Consider the following 18,876-nt stretch of genomic DNA (forward strand, 5'->3'; position numbering starts at 1 on the left):
TTAATAACAAAGTAGGATGTGGTATTATAATGATGACAGAAAGATGATCATATCATAGGCTGTCAGATCTCACAATACAATATAGGCACCAAGACATTATTTTTTAGCAACATTAGCTAAGAACATACTATGTGCAGAACATATGCTAGCTATTAGGGCAAAATAGATAAATCAGACACAACTTCTTACTTGAAGGAATTTACAATCTTCCAGAGAGAAACAGACATATAAATTTAAAGAAGCCATAGAGTGTACAACAGGCAACATTCCCAAGCCAATTTCATAGAAATATGTTCCATGTCCAAAGGCCACACACAGATGAGAGGTCAATTCTAGCCATAAAATATGGAATATCATAGTGGAGTATGAAAAATGGAAGCACACACACATACTCTCACGAATGATCAAAGAAAGGAGATAATTTCTTTGGAAACCATTTTTTCCTAAAAAATATGAACAAAAAAACCAGATACCCATAAAAATCTAACTAAACCAAAAAGGGAAAAAAAAGAAAAAGAAAAGGTAATAGATTGGGGGGAAATGCTCATAGTACGTTATTTTTAGCTTTTGTTTGAAATGAAGAAGTAAAACATAAAAACTAACATCACTATCTTGTTTTTGACCAAATGGAGAATGGTTCTTGCCATGGGCAAGAAGCAATAATATATATTATAAGAAATGTCTTGGAGCTCTGCCATTTTCAAAACAGTCAGTGCCTGAATTGATAGGATTTCAGAAGCCATGCACTATCAGAGTTAGATCTTTTTGGTTCTCTTTTTTCAGATGACACAAATAAGTTTAAAAACTACCTTTTTTCTTCTCTTTTTAAAAAAGTATATATTATACAGAAGACTATTTTTAAAAAGTAAATATTACCCAAATTCTCCAATAAGGGATAACCATTAGCCTTTAAGCTACACAGGTCAAATATTTTTGTGTTTTGTTCACGGATTAACTCTTTGGTGCCTAGGATATTGTCTGGCTTATAGTAGGTGCTCAATAAATACTTGTTGAGGAATGGCTATAGGAAGAGAAGATTGACAGTATTTTTGTTCTCTCTAAGAGGGCAAAATATGAAACAATCAAGGGAACCGACACCTAAGATTCTAGTTCTTATAGACTTATATACTAGACTAGGGGTTATAATAAGAAATAAGTGAAAAGAACTATTATCTTTTGAGCTTAAGTGTAAAGAGACTACTCATACACTTAGCTAAACCTTGGCATATTATTTTAAAGTGTCAGAAAAATAAATTACGAAACCATAGAGAAATACTGAATAAAAACATTTAATCATGAACCACAAATTTTATGATTAATTCTTCAGTTACTGCATAGTATGAACAGATTTTCTATTATTCTTAGTGTTGCTGCTAATGGACATTTTGTTTTCTCAGTGTCTTCTTAGATGTTTTAGAGGGATTTGGGGAGAATTTGTATCTGTGGTTGTGACTCCAACCAAATTTTAAATCAGGTTGAAAGCAAAACTTCAAATGGGACTCAGATTTAAATATATTATGCCTCATAGACTTATAAGTGAATGGTTAGCCCAAACTTATCACTTTACAGATAAGGAAAATGTGACACAAAAAGACATTAGTCACTTGCCCAAAATCATAGCTAGTGTCATTCATATATTCGATACATTTGGACCTAATATTTCCATTTCTGGGTGTTAGTCTTAGAAAACTAATGAGAAATTACAAACATATTAAGATACATGTTTGTATCTTTGGGGGGAAAAAGTTAACACAAGAACACAAGAATAAAACCGCATACCTAATAACTGAATGATACATGGTTAATTATATAAAGTAGGGAAAATGCAGACAATGGAACACTGGGCAACCACTTAAGAATAAAAGCATCTAATTATATATACTGACAGGAATGGTGTTCAGAATGCATTGCAAAGTAAACATAAAAGAGTCTATCATGTGATCTCATTTTAGTATCGAATAAGCTGCAAGTGTATATTTGTGTTAAGAAACTGAATGAACAGAAACCAAAAACAACAGTGGACTTATACTGGGACTTATCCTATCAACTACCTTGTTTCTCAGACCTTTGGATTTGGACTGAATTACACCAATGACTTTCCTGGTTTTCTCTCTCATTCTCTCCCTACGCACGCGCACACACACACACACACACATCCTCGTGGTTCTATGTCTGACTTATGTGATATATGTAGTTATTATATATAAATATATATAACATATAATATACAAATATATATTACATATTATAAAATACTTTCCTCATTAAATTTTGATTCTTTTCTTCTGAGAAATTTAGCTAAGCCTGAGTCAGTTAAGATTTACTATTCACTTTCCTTGTGCCACATACAAAGGGTATCTGAGTTGAGACTATTAGGATAATAAGAGGTAAATGGAAAAAAGGAGAAGCATTTCAATTCAATGAGCTGTTTGAGCAGAACATCTAAGAGTGGAATGGTCCTGCGGTAATGTGACAAGGCTCTGTGTGTGTGTGTGTGTGTGTGTGTGTGTGTGTGTGTGTAAGTATGCTAGTAGTGATAGGAGAAGTAGGGTAGCTACAAACGTGATTTTATTATTGGAAGAGGAAATGTACTGTAAATATTGCTGGGAGATAATGCTGTGAATGTTTTAAAGAAAGTTAAATCCCATATAAATGAAAGTCTGACCCTTGCAAGTTATCTTAGAAGTAGGAATACACAGTTAACTTGATACTGAGTTGAATAGTTCTTCACAGTATTGATTTTTAAACCTCACAACAAAAAACATGTAACAGCCAAAATATTGTCAAGATAGCACACATTAGATTCTTTTAAATTTGGTTTTAACCTAAGCAATATCACTTACTTTAAAAATATCAAAACTCTCTCAAAATAAGCATAGAAAATCCTATGTTTTATTTTTCTCTAGGATTTTCTGTGGAGTTTTCTTTTTCCTCCATATGTAGTAATAAGTGAAAATGTCCATCAAGAGACAAAAGTGAAGGCTTTCAAAGAACAAATCTATTTCTTAACTTGAAGGCTACAGTAATAAAATTTCTATGTGGAAAAAAATCTGTCACCTTCATAGATCTGAATGCTTTATGGACTTTCCAAATGTGTATTAAGTCCTGCACATTCAAATAGTTTTCCAGTCTATGAAAAAAAAGAAAAATGTACTACCAACAAAACTTAAGCAAGCACTATATCTTATCTTTTAAATTTTTTTTAATTATTTATTTATTTATTTATGATAGTCACAGAGAGAGAGAGAGACGCAGAGACACAGGCGGAGGGAGAAGCAGGCTCCATGCACCGGGAGCATGCAATATATATTGCTCCCCGGGTCTCCAGGATCGCGCCCTGGGCCAAAGGCAGGCGCCAAACTGCTGCGCCACCCAGGGATCCCCATATCTTATCTTTTAAAGCATTTTTTTGTTTCCTGTAAGGCTTTTAGATGAAATAGTACACACTAGCTTTTCATTAAAAATACGTGTCCACTACCAATTGATATCTGAGGCTGAAATCTGTATTTCCAAAAAGCTCCCCTCATAAGGATAATTGACTATTAGGAAGATATCCCAAGGGCTTAATATTCTGCTGTCATATAGAATTTTCAAAACATCTCCCTTAATGGCCATCCAATGGCAAAATCCAATAAACCATTTATAATTTCGTATCCTCCTTAAACTGTCTGGACTTTTTCTTTCTTTTCTTTCTTTCTTTCTTTCTTTCTTTCTTTCTTTCTTTCTTTCTTTCTTTCTTTCTTTCTTCTTTCTTTTCTTTCTTTCTTTCTTTTTTTCTTTCTTTCTTTCTTTCTTTCTTTCTTTCATATTCTTTCATACTCTCTACTCCTTTGAATTGAAATAATCTACTTTGACAAGTTTCCTCCAATTTCTATTTTTCTCATTTACTTTTGTTGATTCCTTTATAATATAGTATCAAACAGTAGTCTTTTCTAGATTCCATCCTTAATCCTCTATTCCTCTTTCTACAAACCCACTCTCATGTCATGGCATAAAATGCACCTCATCAAGAGGCCCCAATATCTCCCTCTAGTCTTCTCTCTTCCTATTTTGCCACATAGGCTAAATTCTGTTCTCAGCAATCATCACCTTACTTTCAAATATATTCTCTATCTCCTTAAAAAAAGATTTTTAGTCATTCCCCATCTGTACAAATACTATACTTTTTTTTTTTTTACTGTGAAACTATCACTTCATCTATGAAGTTTTCCTCTCTCCAACTAATCATCATTAATTGATCTCTATTGAGATGTTTTCCCACAACACTTTGGTCTTATTTCTTTTTTTGTTTCTTAAGTTTGTCTCAAATGTTTATTTAAATTCCAGTTAGTTAAGGTATAGTGTAATATTAGCTTTAGGTCTAGAATTCAGTGATTCATTACTTACACAGAATGCCCAGTGCTCATGACAAGTGCCCTCCTTAATTCACATCACCCACTTCACTATTATAACAATTGCCAAATGGAATTTTAAGTTTTTTAAACCCATTCATCTACTAAAATAAATTTTAAGTTCTTCAAAAGTAAAAACCATGTTGGAATTAGTATAGCATAAGGAGAGTAGTACAGTGTAAGAGTTATAACCGGGGCATGAACTTCAGAATCAAAGAAATGTTGTTTGAGTCCCATTCATTCTTAGTATGTAACCTCAGTGTTATAGTCTGTGAAATGAGGATAACAATTACATGATGATGATGATGATGATAATAATAACAGCATAATATTCTAACTTTACATAAAATATATAAAGTGCCTAACATAGTGCTTGACAGAAAGTATTTGCTAAGTCAGCTTTAGCTCTTATTAATTATCTTTCCGAATTTACATAGGGTCTCTTTCATTATAGGTTATCAATAAACATTTGGCAAATGAATGAATGAATGAATGAATGACAGCAGAATGTCATTCTCTCCTCTATGCTTCTTTTTATAGCTTAAGATATTTGAGGGATTCAGTAAGAATTACTGCTACCATCAGAATACATTTTAGGTTGTAAAAAACAAAGGCATGGACAAAATTCCCATAAAACCAAATGCACATAGAGACTAACATATGCAAAAGTAAAATAATTTTCTTCTAAATCTTTCCAATTAATGTATTTTTCCTCGCTGAGTTTAAAAAACAGGCTGATTATCATAAGGCCAGGTGCCTCTGATGATACTTGGTAAGAGTAAAAAGTGGAGAACATTTTTGTGGGCTGCTATGCCCATGAAAAATGGATTCTGGGGATACAGGGGCATTCTGTGGGCAGGCATAGTCCTACACCTATTTATGGGAAGGAAGGAAGAGGGTGGGTCTGAAATGTTATGTGTACTTTGCCTGGACATAATGAAGAGGGACAAGATTAATGAAGACTGGGCCCCAGAATAGGCATTACCGGTGTCCTGAAAATGAAGTAACATGGGTACCTAGATCAATGTTTGGCTAACAATCACTCTGGACTTAATAACTCTGAAATATCCACTAATCTCTTGCCCTTGCTCTTCTTTCCTCCAATTGCACTGCCCAGGTTCACGTGCCCATCACTTTTCTCATGAAGTCATGCCAAACCTTATCAGGTAGGGCCCTTGCAGCTGGTCTCAAGGCTCTCCCACACACATCAATGAGCATCACCTTCAAAAGCCAACTCCTTCATCTCAAGCCTCTGCCTCAAATCTCTTTGGCTGATCATTCATTTCAGGATCCTATGCAATCCCCTAACTTTGGCATAAATAAGATTCTAATTTATCTTTTCAGTTTTGTGTCTTTGTGCCCCTCCCCCTCCCAACTACAGTCACCCTTCATTCTAGCTATACACAACCACTCACAGTTCCCCAAATAAGCCATTAAGTTTCACATCCATGTCTTCGCTTATGCTATTCTTTCTTTGCAGAATGGTCTTCCCAACCTCACTTAGTATCATGAACTACATAAACCACAAAAGATTGCCTTTTCTGTTAAGCTTCCATTTCCCATTCTGAACAAATCACTTGCCCTGCTAAGACTTCACTGCCCTCTCTTTTTTACCTGTGTTCACACTTATATTATTATAAGTTAATTAGTTGTGTATGAATTTTCACCCCATTAATTAATGAGCTCCTTGATGCTGGGGGTTAAATTCCATTCATCTTCACTTGTCTAGGATTTAGCATACTCTCAGAGTCAATAAATATTTGCTGAATGGCTGAAGAAATTTAGGGTGGAGCCATGTTGAGGTAGAACTGAAGAGTCTCCTCTGTCTTCACTTACACAGGTGCAAACCTGAGTATGAACTGAAAAGTCAATGCCTTAAAAGATCAGTTTACATACACTTTGTAGACTAATACTTAAAGTGTTATTTTTGGATGTAGTTTATGTAGGAATATTGGTTTGACATATTCAAATATCTTCTAGAAAAAAAGAAGGAATACCAATTTTTCCCTGTTTAATTAGTTTAATCACTTCTCATATTTTTTTGGACAATTATCTAAAGAATGACATTTTTAAATAAAAAAATAGTTCATTTGTGAACAAAACTGTAGAGTTTTGATAATGAAACATCTGAATTTCAATACAATTGTGCTTCAAGACCATTATTAAGTATACTGTGACACCATCATGGGGTTAGTATGAGGCGCCAGTCATGGTCTCTGTTTATGACATGGGATATAAAGGGGGATGTCACATATGATCCATCTCTAAAGCTCAAATACAAAATGCAGAAATAACTTCCATCATGATAAACATTGATAGTTACCCCAAGGGTGGTCCCTGAAATTTCTCAGAGCAAATAAGTTTATTTGACATGGATGGACAAGTTAGTTGAATTAGGAGAGAAAGATTTAAACTATTAGGAAACAAAATTTTTACCATGTACCTATTTCTTCTATAAAGAAGTCTTTCTGGTTAAAGTAAGAGTGTTCTCGGTGAACATTTGGGAAACAAAAGAATGTATTATTATTTCATCAGCACTTGAAACGAAAAGTCAGTTACTGAAAAGAAGCCACTATTCCAAATATAATATAGACTATAGCAATAGGGTCTAAAAACCCCGCTTCTGTACTTCCCTAATTAAATGCGACTATTCTAGGAAATGTATTTTTATTAGACAGTTCCATGAGCTTTTTCATTCCCTCTGTTATATTTCTAGACTCTCTAGCTGACTGTGGTGCATACACTTGTCGGTGAGCGAAGCAAAGGTTAAGTGTGTGTGACACAGATGAGCCCCGAGATTAAGTATACACTGTGAAATGCATGTGGATGTTCATGATTTAAACCAATGAACTGTGGCCTGAAATGATGTCACACGAAGCGCAGTGGTAAAGTGGAAGGTTAAACCTACTTGCATCTCGGCTCATTAAACGCAGTTAAAGTGCAAATCCCCTCATTCTGACAGTAGTGATCACAAGGGTTCTCTTTCTGGTCACAGCGCTGACTTTTAAACCCCACAGAGCATCTGCAGAATTTCAGTAAAATACAGCTAAATAAAGCGTCTGACTTTTTTTTTCTAAATATGTTTCAAATTTATTTCATACACAGATAGTAACATATGAATAAAACTTTGTAAAGTACGCTCATTTCTCTCTCATTCACACTCATCACATGCTGCTCTGACAAGGTGGGGACAGAACGTGGATGTGGATCAGAGGTAGACGTCATCCTTCTAGTGCAGCGGTGATAAAGAAAACTCAAAATAGAAACCACGTAAGTGGAATGGTTTTATTTCCAGTTGTCCATTATGGACAGAGGGAAGAATATTAAATTATAGATTTTCTCACAAGCAGAGAATCTCCAATACTTTCCAAATGTTTAAAAACCCAGATTCAACTTCATGAATTCCAAAGGAGACAGGGGCTTAATAGGCTTACATAATATAACACTCTAAACCTGATACACACATCAAATAGCATTATACATTTGAAAAGATACCTCAAGTTCTTTTGAAAAGAATGGATGTAAGTACCAAGTGTTCACAAATATGATTATGCCTGGGTTTCCCATATCTGAATAAGGTCAATGAAATTAGAATAATTTTCCCTGGCATTTCCAACTTCAAAGATCTGTGAATGTCTTTAATGTGTATGATGCTAATAATTGAATGAGCTCTTCCTTATGAAATCACTCGCAAATTGATAAAGGAGGAGATTTTGCAGCACACGAGCCACTGAGGGACAATACTTGATCAGAGATGTCCATGAAACATTCATTTAAAATGGATCACTCCCTCCACCACCAAATAAAATGGAGAACAGTAGAGGAGGGATTCTATGTACATACAAAGTCATTCCACAAAGTGCCCACAACATTATACAATACTCACAGACACACAGGTACATTTGTCTCAGGGTCCAGCTGGCATGTGCCACCATTGTAACAGTAGCCATCACATAACTGACAGCTAGAGGCAATCTTTCCATTAGTGCAGCTGCAGCAACAAAGAAAAAAGAAATCTCATTGTTACTGGCATCATTATTGTTGAAAGCTGACATAAACTCTCTGCAGATGAGAATATTCATCATAGAGGAGTAATGGAGGCCTGGCTAAAAGTAAGTTTTCAGAAAGACAGACTTCCTGGAGGCAAAGTTGTTTTGTTTTTTTTTTTAACAAAATGATGAAAGACAAATGTTTTCTTTTAGTAATTTTCAAATTTTCAACCCATTTGCTTAATATAAAATTTTAATATAGCTATATATATGTGTGAAAAAATATGCTCTAATGTCAATCACTTACACTACAGGGAGACGTTAGCATTCATTTATTCCCTTTTCATATAACTAGGGTTTGGTGACATTGGTGTGAATTATAAATCACATGATCAAATATTCTGGAAGCAAATGCTTCAGCTATTTCTCGTAAACTGTAAAATCTGGTCCAAAAAAACTGTTAGGAGTTTCAGATTCCAGGTTTTGTAAGAAAATATAGGATTATCTGATAGTCATTTTATCCCACTGTTTCTCTTTGATTATGTATTGTAATTAATGTCAATTTTTTTATTCTAACACACACAAAAATCATGGTAAGTTCATTGAAAAAATAAATAGTAGTGTTGTGTATAGGAACAATATGTAGGATGGCAACAAGGTAATGAGTTAGGCTTTCTTGGGAAAATTATGGAAACTATTTTAATTCACAGCACATTACATGTCTGAGATAAGAATAAACACTATGGCTATTGCTATGGAAAAAAAACCAAGCATGACATTAATGGGAAAATACAGAAATTTCTTACTTGCCATGTTATATTTTGGTATAAATGAATAATATTAGATTGGACATTGGAAATTATTGGGGGAAAAGACAAAAGTACATCCACATTCTAAATTAGCAAGAGATCTCTTGTATGAGAAATAGGGTGATAGAATCATATAAGCCTTGGCTCAAAGCAGAATTACAACAGATCATGCCACTATTCTGATTATGAGATCATGTTGCACTAGGTGTCATGAAGCAATCAGTGGTGTCACCATAAATCTGGACATAAGCTTGACATGTAAATCAGGTTGCAATATCACTGATCACTTTGATCCTCTCCGTGATGGACATCTATTGTGTTACATCCATCACAGGGTAATTCCCAATGATCGGTTAGATGCCTAAAATGATCAGTTAGCGATCCTAATTAATTCATTCCGTGAATGTTTATTTCACCTCATGTAGGTGGTGAGGCTGCTGAAAAAAAACACCAAATGGCTTATCTTTTTTCCAGATGTTTAATTTAAAGGTATTTTTTAAGAGCCTAGATTTTAAAAATCACATTTCTTTTCAAGATGAACAGAAGCAATGAGTCACTATGTACACACTCTAAAATGGAGATATGTGAATGTAGAGCCAAACATGAAGAAGGAAGCAGTAGTTAAAAGTTCCTAAGATTTAGCAAAGAATACCTTAAATCTAGAGGCATTGAATATGGATACAAAGTGAGACAAGTATACATTTAATGGTATTGGTGTCTGATATGTTAAATGGATCTGTATTTCCTTGTCCCCCATCTCAGCCTCCTTAAAAATCAAAGAGCAGAAAGTTACAGTTTCTTGTTCTATGAAAAGGACAACGCCAGAGAGAAAACATAGCTCATTTTATATTAAAGGATTTCCTACAAAAAAGATAACTATACACCAAATACCAGCTTTTAACAGAAAGAAAAAATTCTAAGTATTCATTGCTTTTATCTCCTGCTTTCAGGAGTTATAAAAGATATTGTCTCTTTCTCCTTCTAATAGTTTTATTTGCATCCTAAATTGAAGACAGACATTTGTATATATTCCAAATGTGAAATACAAATTACTCAAATCATTATAATGCTTCAAAGAGTTCAGCCCATGTTTTAATGCAAGTTTTATTCATAATTTCATTTCTTGGAGGCATGTCACACACACACACACACACACACACACACAGAGTTTGTGATATATCTCTTTCCAAAAGTTAATTACCAGTTGTCCATTACACACAAAGAATTGAAAAGGTATTATTTAGGCTATTCAAAATTATGATCAAGTCTTTCTTCATCAATACTTACTTGGATTTTCACAAAGGAGAAAAATATACAATTAGCTCCATTTTTAAAGATTATATTTATTATACTTGACAGAGTATCTATTCTAGTTGACAGCTCATAGACTGTGCATTAGAAACACACCTGACTATTTGTAATCACAAGTATAGTGGAGGCTTGAATTTTCATATTTAAGTAAAAGATTTACTGTAATTCAGTTGTGTTTTTTGTTTTAGTGTAAGTTATTTACCTATGAGACAGAAATTCTAACATAGTGTAAATGTCATTTAATGCTAAGATGAAAAATATCATAGAAATGAAGACAAGTTTGTCTTCATTTGTTTCAGAATACACAGGGTCTTGTTTGTATTATCACACTTTTATGTATCTAGCCTATTTGATCAAGTATTATACGTCTATTTTTAAACTTCCTCTATCTACTCATTTTGCTAACAACTGTTCTTATTTATCCATCTGACATATTCTTTCCCAAAAGGATCCTTTAAGAGTCCAAAATCACAGTGTTGGATCTTCGTGGCATGCTCAGATTATGAGGTTCTGGTGTTTCTAGATGAAGCTAATTTTCTCTGTAAGCAGGCAGTACTGAAAGCCCAGAGTCTCACTCTTTCTTCATATGGAACTTCCCCTTGTAATGGAAATAGGGTGTCTGTCTCTACATGAGCTTTCCTAAGGAAAACTGGGAAGGCAATTGCAGTTTTTAGCCTGTCTTAGATGATAGTCTAGTATTTCCTGTATGAATGGAATGGAGTTGCAAGCAAGATACTACAGTGCATTTCTGATATGGTGTATTCGATGTAGAGAAAAATGTATGTTCGTTCACTAATGGAAACAAAGTTCTGTCTTGCTAAAGTTTCATCACAAAGAAGTGACGAGCTTAATGAGCAAATATGATTTTGGTAGTTTACATGAAAATGCATTTGCTTTTATATACTTATCAAAGGCACATATTTATAATTAGTCATATTTTCAATTACTTTACTTAAAAAATAATGTACTTTCAAATGACCCAATTTGAGGGTTTGAGTAAATGTCATTCATAATGATAATACAAATCATATTTAGAGTAAATTCTAAAATGAGAGTAAATAAAAAATAAAAAATGTTGACGCTGTCTGTAATAAAATTTTATTGGGCCTTGTTTGGCAGAGCAACATAATTCAGGGCTGGCATCCTCACAGAGCTGTCTCAGTGGAAGCCATGGCATGAACACTTTACAGCATGCTTCTCTATCTCATATTCTCATTTATTATACTCCTAAGCAAGACAAGTGATGGAGTCCAGTGCTTCATAAGCCCTTCTTTTAAAAGGTTTTTAAAAGAAGTTCAGAGTAAGGACTGAACTCTAACCTCAGTGGCATCAACTTGTTTCGCGACAGGAATCCAAATGGCATTACCCTGTAGCTGCGATGCTGTTTTCCATTCACTTGATCTTGAAGTCAAAGGGCAAAAGGCAACGTAACCAAAGTCTAACTTCGACGTTTATATTGTAGTTGCCTCCTAGGGAACATTATTCCATCTACTTATTTTGGACCATAATACTTAAAGTCAGATAAAACCTGGAAGATCAAAATGTATTCCAGTAGACAGGTCTTTTGCTTCTCCCCCACAGGCTCATTTTGTAACAGAAAAATAAACACTCATCATCAATGATAATAATGAGACATTTAAAAGCCTGAGCTATTCTAATTTAGGGCTATTGCATATAGCTTTTTGAAGGTATGTTACATTTCACTATTTCTTGCTTATTATTAGGAATAGTCTATACAGCGAATGATCTGATCATATAATTACATGATTATGTGATGAATTTTCATGTTCTCCAGTAGTACATAGTAGGAGTTGAATAAGTTAATTTACTTGAAATGAACTGAATTTGATCTGTAATCAAACCAAAATAAGACAAAACAAAGATGCAATGGTCACTCTATAGAATTCTAGGATAAAAAAAAATTTACATGACTTTCACATTTATTGCTTAACTGCTAAACCTTTTGGCTTCAAATGCTTTAATAAATTAAGCTGTATGTCCACTTACTTGCAAAATATATCTTCACTGTCTTTATTTACAATGCAGTGCCCCCCATGGCACCTTATACATTTGTCAACCTCACATTTTGGACCTTCATAGCGTGTTGGACAGACACATTCAACACTTCCGTCATCTCCAATGGTACAGGATTCAGAATTCACACAGTAGTGATGACACACATCTAGGAAGAACGCACAACAGACAAAAATACATTATAATACAAGATGCTCTTCTTTTGTCACAATAAATGTAACCATTTCACTTAACATTTAAAAATGGTCAATCATTAAACACATATAAAAATAAGTAAATTGATTAAAACACCTACATATAAAAACAGCCAATCAATGAGTAGATTAATTTACAAAATCAGTTTGTGATAACGTGTAACTAGAATTCTTTAATAGTGCTATTGATTCCTCTTTTTTGCCAGTCAGGCATCATTTCATCTGCTTAAAAAAAAAAAAAAAAAAAAGAAACAGAAAGGTAAGTTATATTGATAGGATGCTAGTTGCGATTCTGAATTTCAAAGTTTAAATTAACCAGGTTCCTTAGTTTCCTTCTAATAGACAATATTACTACTATTCTGAAATGCACAGAAATACTCAAGATGTCTTTGGAGGTCATTTATTGTTTCTTCTCCTTGCACCTTTTTCATCTGGAGAACAGGGTAGTATGTGGTAAGTGGGGGAATCCTACCTCTGCATCAGCTCATTGTGGTGCAAAGAAGCTTCCCTCTACACACAGCAGAACAGGGCCACTATTTCTGAACACCCGGACAAGTGAGCAAACAAGGAGATGTGTCTCTCATGGAATACCAAGAGAAAAGTGAACTGGGAAACTGATCCATCATAGGTGGGAAGTGAACAGAAGTCTAGACTATTTGTGGTTCCCCTCCTAGCTGAGAGCCTAACTTCCCAGCCAAACTTCCCTCCTCATGGAGGGAAAAACTCTATGTGGTGTGAGCCTTTTATTTGGAAAGATGTTTCTTTTCTAAAGATTTTATTTATTTACTTGACAGAGAGAGAGAACACAAGCAGGGGGAGTGGCAGAGGGAGAAGCAGGCTCCCCATGGAGCAAGGAGCCCAAATTAGGGATCCATCTCAGGACTCTGGGATCATGACCTGAGCTGTAGGCAGATGCTTAACCAACTAAGCCACCGAGGTGTCCCTGGAAAGATGTTTCTTACTGTACATTATAGATAGTTTTCTCAACTACTTGAGGAGACATCTTCAAATATTTCTATCCCTCTTGAGTGGGAATGAAAAAAATAAAGATCATGTAATAATACAATAGCCACACTATCTTTGTAATTAGACATTCTGACTCAGTCTTTTGAAGAACAGACAAGTGTATATGTATGTTTATATATGAACATATACTTTAACACATTCAGAATATTGAAATTCATAATACAATAATCTTAAGCAAAAGAACTGGTTGGATCAATCTCAGACTTTGTGTTTAGAAGCTGCAATTTCCGTTTAGCTAAGTAATTGTGAAGCAATGCTAAATGAGATTAGCTGAGATAAAAATCTCAATTTATAAACTTTAACCTGCCGTAAGACAGTTATAGTGGGTGAGGAAAATTAAAACATAATTTATAATCCTCATGTTTGTATATTTATCTAGCCCTTTATTAAATCAGACAGAAATTAAATTTATTGACAGCTTTGCTTCATATTTATGGTAATTTATTTCAAGCATTCTTATGCTTGCTCTTGCATTATGCCAAGTACCCTCATTGTGATTCAATGCTTCAGTCAATTAACATGGTTTTGGCTATATTTAAGAAAAGTAGCACTTTCAGAAGGTGAGAGACTTGAAGATCTAAAAACCAAGTCAGTGTTAGTATCTATCCATGATGGTGTCTGTTTGTTCCAGGCTTGGTGGCTATAGTGTACACATTACGAATTCTGTTTGTATTTATGAAGAATGTATGATCAGCAACTTATACGATCTTCTTGCCCCTATTCAGTGCAGAAATCTCTAAAGAATAACTCTCATTAGTTTAGGTTGTTCAGTACCTCTTACTGACAAAGAGCTCTTTTCATTTCGCCCCCTCCAATTGCTTTAAATGTCATCCTTTCATCCTGGTTGTCCGATGGGACAGAGAAATTGGCTTATGTATCCTTCTAAGATCTTCATGTGATGTCCTTATCCATAGTGGATAATTCATCAAAATCATATAAGTGATTTATTTGCAAATGTAAATTCCAGTACTCATTCTTGTTACCACTGCCCACTCATGCCTAGATTCTAAATTCATTAATCTGAAATGGGACCCAGGTGATTCCCACGGGACTGGCTGAGGAACTAGAACTTGGGAACTGGGGAACATAAGAAATGGTGTTCTTATTAAACAAATTTCACCGATGAGTAAAGGACTACGTTGTTCAATAGTTCTAAAAGGATTGGATTTAAGTAAAATAGCTTCTTCCTTCCTTTCTTCCTACCTTCCTTCCTTCCTTCCTTCCTTCCTTCCTTCCTTCCTTTTTCCTTTTTTTTTTTTTGAAAGACAGAGAGGGCACATGTGAGCAGGGGTGGGAGGAGCAGGGGAGAGAGAGGGAGAGAACTGTAAGTAGGTTCCATGACCAATGCAGAGCTCAATTTCATGACCCTGAGATCATAACTTGAGCTAAAATCAAGAGTCAACACTTAACCAACAGAGCCATCCAGGTGACACTAAAACAGCATATTTCTCAACTAACTTTGTGATCCTTAATTAAAATGTAATCTTTAATCCAAAATTTTGGAATTTTTTTTATTTTTTAATTTTTATTTATTTATTATTATTTTTTTGGGAGTTTGTTTTTATAAACCCATCACTGAGAAGACCCTAGAAAATAGAAAAAAATTGGGCTAACATTCTGATGGTTGATGATTGCACTATGTCACAGTGTAGCAAGGAACAGTTATTCCTTGCCTAGAGTGCTAAAGGGTAAAGTTAAATACTTCCCTACAATTTATTAACTATATGTAATTTTGGTGCATAAATTAAATCTGCTTTAGACTAAGATTAAAAATGTGAGGATATACACAACTCAATGGTGTTCAGAGAAAAACAATTTAAGGGTACCTCGGTGGCTCATTCAGTTAAACGACGAGCTTTGGCTCAGGTCATAATCTCAAGGTTCTGATTTGAGCCCCACATTGGACTCGGAGCACAGAAGGGAATCTGCTTCTCCCTCTCTCTCTTCTTCTGCCCCTCTCCCTGCTCATGCTTTTCACTCTCTTTCAAATAAATGAATAAAATATTTTTTTAAAACATGGAAGTACAAATTAATACCTCAAAGAAATATCACTGCACTTCCACCAAATTGACAACAAATAACAGAAACTCTCATACACTACTAGTAGAAATATAAATTGGTTCAATTGATTTGGAAAACAATTAACAGTATCTACTCTATTTGAACATACCCACACCTTATGACCTAGCATTTCCACTATTAATATACATCCAAGAGGAAAGCATGCATATGTGCTCAAAAATATGTAGATAATATGCACAGCAACCTTTTTAGAAATAGTCCCAAACTGAAAATAATCCAAATGTTCGTTGCAAGAAGAAAGATAAACTGTGGTTCACTAACACAGTGAACTATACATGCAAATATATGTATGTATATATACACACATTAATATCATAGATAAATAATAAAATGAAAACAGTGCAGCTTATAAGCAATAACATGGATGAATCTCACAGAAGTAAGGAGAAAAAAATCTGGAGCAAAAATATATACACTTTTTTTTTATTAATATAAAATTCAAAAGGCAAAACTAATCTAGAGTTCTAGAAGTCAAAAAGGACTATCTTTGGGGAGATGAGAGGGGATAGTGATGAAGACCATCAAGGAGCATCTGAGGTACTAATAATGTTTATTCTTTACCTGCATGTTTGTTTACCCTGGTGTGTACACCTGATGATAACTTATTGAACTGTAAATTGGTGATTTTAAACTTTCCTATTTGTTATGCTTCAACAAAAGGATTTTTCTAACCTAATGGCAAATATACTACAATTACAATATTTTAGAAATTCTAGTTAATTTGCTAACTAGGCTAAATAGGTTTTCTCTTTATAGACACTTCTATTAAAAGGAATTCATGGTCTACTTTCAATGCTTTAAAGAAAATTCTCTACCCTTTAATGCTTTCAGTATTTTTTTCCTAGGATGTCAGAGGCACATTATTCAATGCAGTTGATTGGCCTCATGGCATAAAATGGAATCCAAAGAATGTAAAAGAAATGTTTGCTTAAGATAAAATTGTGAAATAGGCAGATATTAGAATTTGCACTTTAACAAATAATTCTAAATTGCATGCCGTTAAGCCATGCCACTTTTTTCCTTCTAAAAAAGGCAGAAATCATTTTAGACTCAGAACTCTTTCTCTACAGATATTCAAATGGAAGACATTTCATTTTCCCCAGTTCACATGCTTCACACTTGACGCTATGTTGAATTTCAGAGACAGAGAGCTGCTCACTATACTCTGACCCTGCCAGAGTTGCTTCCCAGTGCCTTTCTTTGAAAATGTTCTGACTGTCTCCTACTATTAGGCCTCAGATGTGGAGCATGCAGAAGTTGCTTGACTTATATGTTCAACTGGATTGTTTTCTGCACCACTATTAGGATTCTAGGACCCAATACTTTGCATGCATATTCTCTCCCTCTCCACCCCACCCCCCATTCATCTCTCTCTCTGTCTCTCTCCTTCTATGTCTCTGTCTTAAAGATTTCTTAATCCTAACTCCAGGATTCCTGAACACATGAGAAAGTAACCTTCTTTAATAGGAGACTTTGTCATCTGCTATTTTAACTACCATGTAAGCATTGGATACTTATAAATTGGAAAGCAAAATAATTCCTTCAAGTGTTCTCTGTTATTTCAGTTTTAATCATGATACATATTACATGTAAGTCCAGGAAAAAAAATGGTACAACTGATAGTGCTATTTATAAAATGGATAATTCAACCAAAGTTCACATTCTCTCCAATTGTCTCAATATCAGGACAACAATGTACAATAAGTCATTGGAGAGTGGCCTCATTTCTCTCTCATTCTCTTCTCAGCTCTAACCCACCTTGAATTGCAAGCATCTCTATGCAAAACATGTATAAATATATGCAATATTTTTACCAGTGTCACTTCTCTATATACTCCCAAATAATCACTACATTCATATTTAAATTCTAGGTCTCTCTTCAGCTATTTAATCTAATTAAAAGAATATTTCATTAGCACTTCCTAATCCAGCAGAAATTTAGCAAAGTATGAAGTAGAATGGTATATAAGAAGACTCCTTTGGTATGCAACTGCTCCCTTTGGTTCTAAGGATTCCACCCTGACCAAATAAGCTCTGAAGTGGACAGAAAAGTTTAGCGCTCATTGAAAGAATAAGTATTCTTTCAGAATACTTTCAGATCAGCCAGAACCCTAAAAAATAGTTATCCTGTAAGAGCTTACCACTTTAAAGCACTAAAAACACTTAAAAATATTTTGAAAGTAATCTTTGTATAAGACAAAGATTTTTCTAAGTAAAATATGTGACTATATTTTTCTTAAAGATCATATTTCTAGATAATCTCTATACCTAACATGGAGCTTGAACATAGAACCCTGAGATCAAGAGTCACATACTCTACCTACAGAGCCAGCCAGGCACCCCATAATATATCAATACTTTTAAGTGACTCCTGTAACACTATGATTCTTAATTATTTCTCTGAATTTACCTTTGCAGAAGTTTATAGTGTTCCACTTTTTGTTTTTTCATATTCAGCTTTGATTAAGTGACATGTTACTGAAAAATAAAAAAACTTAATAATTCCTCCCAAAGAAAACAGAGTTAGGGATGTTTGTGGTTGGTTAACACCAAGGTGTGTAGCAAAAGGACTGTCTTCTAATTTCTAACACACAGACATAGACACAGATTCAGAGACACACAACCCAATAACCCTTTTTTTTTTTTCCAGATTTTAAATTTGGCTTAATAGTTATTGGAACTGAAAGTTTTAAAAATGTGGTAGACTAAAAGAAGACAAATTAAAAGAAAACATAAGTGATAGGACACTTTTTGTTGTAGGGCATGGAAAGGGGAAGGGATTGGATGTCAAAGATGAAAGAGTCTAACCAGATCAACCAGTAACCATTCAGAAAGAATACTTAGAATTTATGGAAAGTAAAGCTGGTAAAACAATATGGTGATCCTGTTTTGAACAACATGAGTAATTTAACCATGACAATAAATGGAAATGGTGAATCCATAGTTGGTTATTTGCTGAGGAACATGCATCTGCCTAATTATATACTGGGAGCTGTAGGGAGAGGACAGAAATATGAGAAAGGCCACCAGCTCTCAGAGA

At 34.4% G+C, this 18,876-nt stretch overlaps 1 protein-coding gene across 1 annotated transcript in view; it reads right to left on the minus strand.

Annotated features, from left to right (window-relative positions):
* The window catches only part of LRP1B (LDL receptor related protein 1B), a 1,812,620-nt gene that overhangs the window by 27,637 nt on the left and 1,766,107 nt on the right, over positions 1-18,876 (minus strand). Inside the window, exons 85-86 of the mRNA XM_072757648.1 lie at positions 12,508-12,682; positions 8,278-8,382 (exon numbers count right to left, since the gene is read on the minus strand). Coding sequence (XP_072613749.1) covers positions 8,278-8,382; positions 12,508-12,682 — 280 coding nt within the window. The remainder of the gene's footprint in view (positions 1-8,277; positions 8,383-12,507; positions 12,683-18,876) is intronic.

This window comes from Vulpes vulpes, chromosome 5 (assembly GCF_048418805.1).
Source record: "Vulpes vulpes isolate BD-2025 chromosome 5, VulVul3, whole genome shotgun sequence".
Classification (NCBI taxonomy): Eukaryota; Metazoa; Chordata; class Mammalia; order Carnivora; family Canidae; genus Vulpes; species Vulpes vulpes.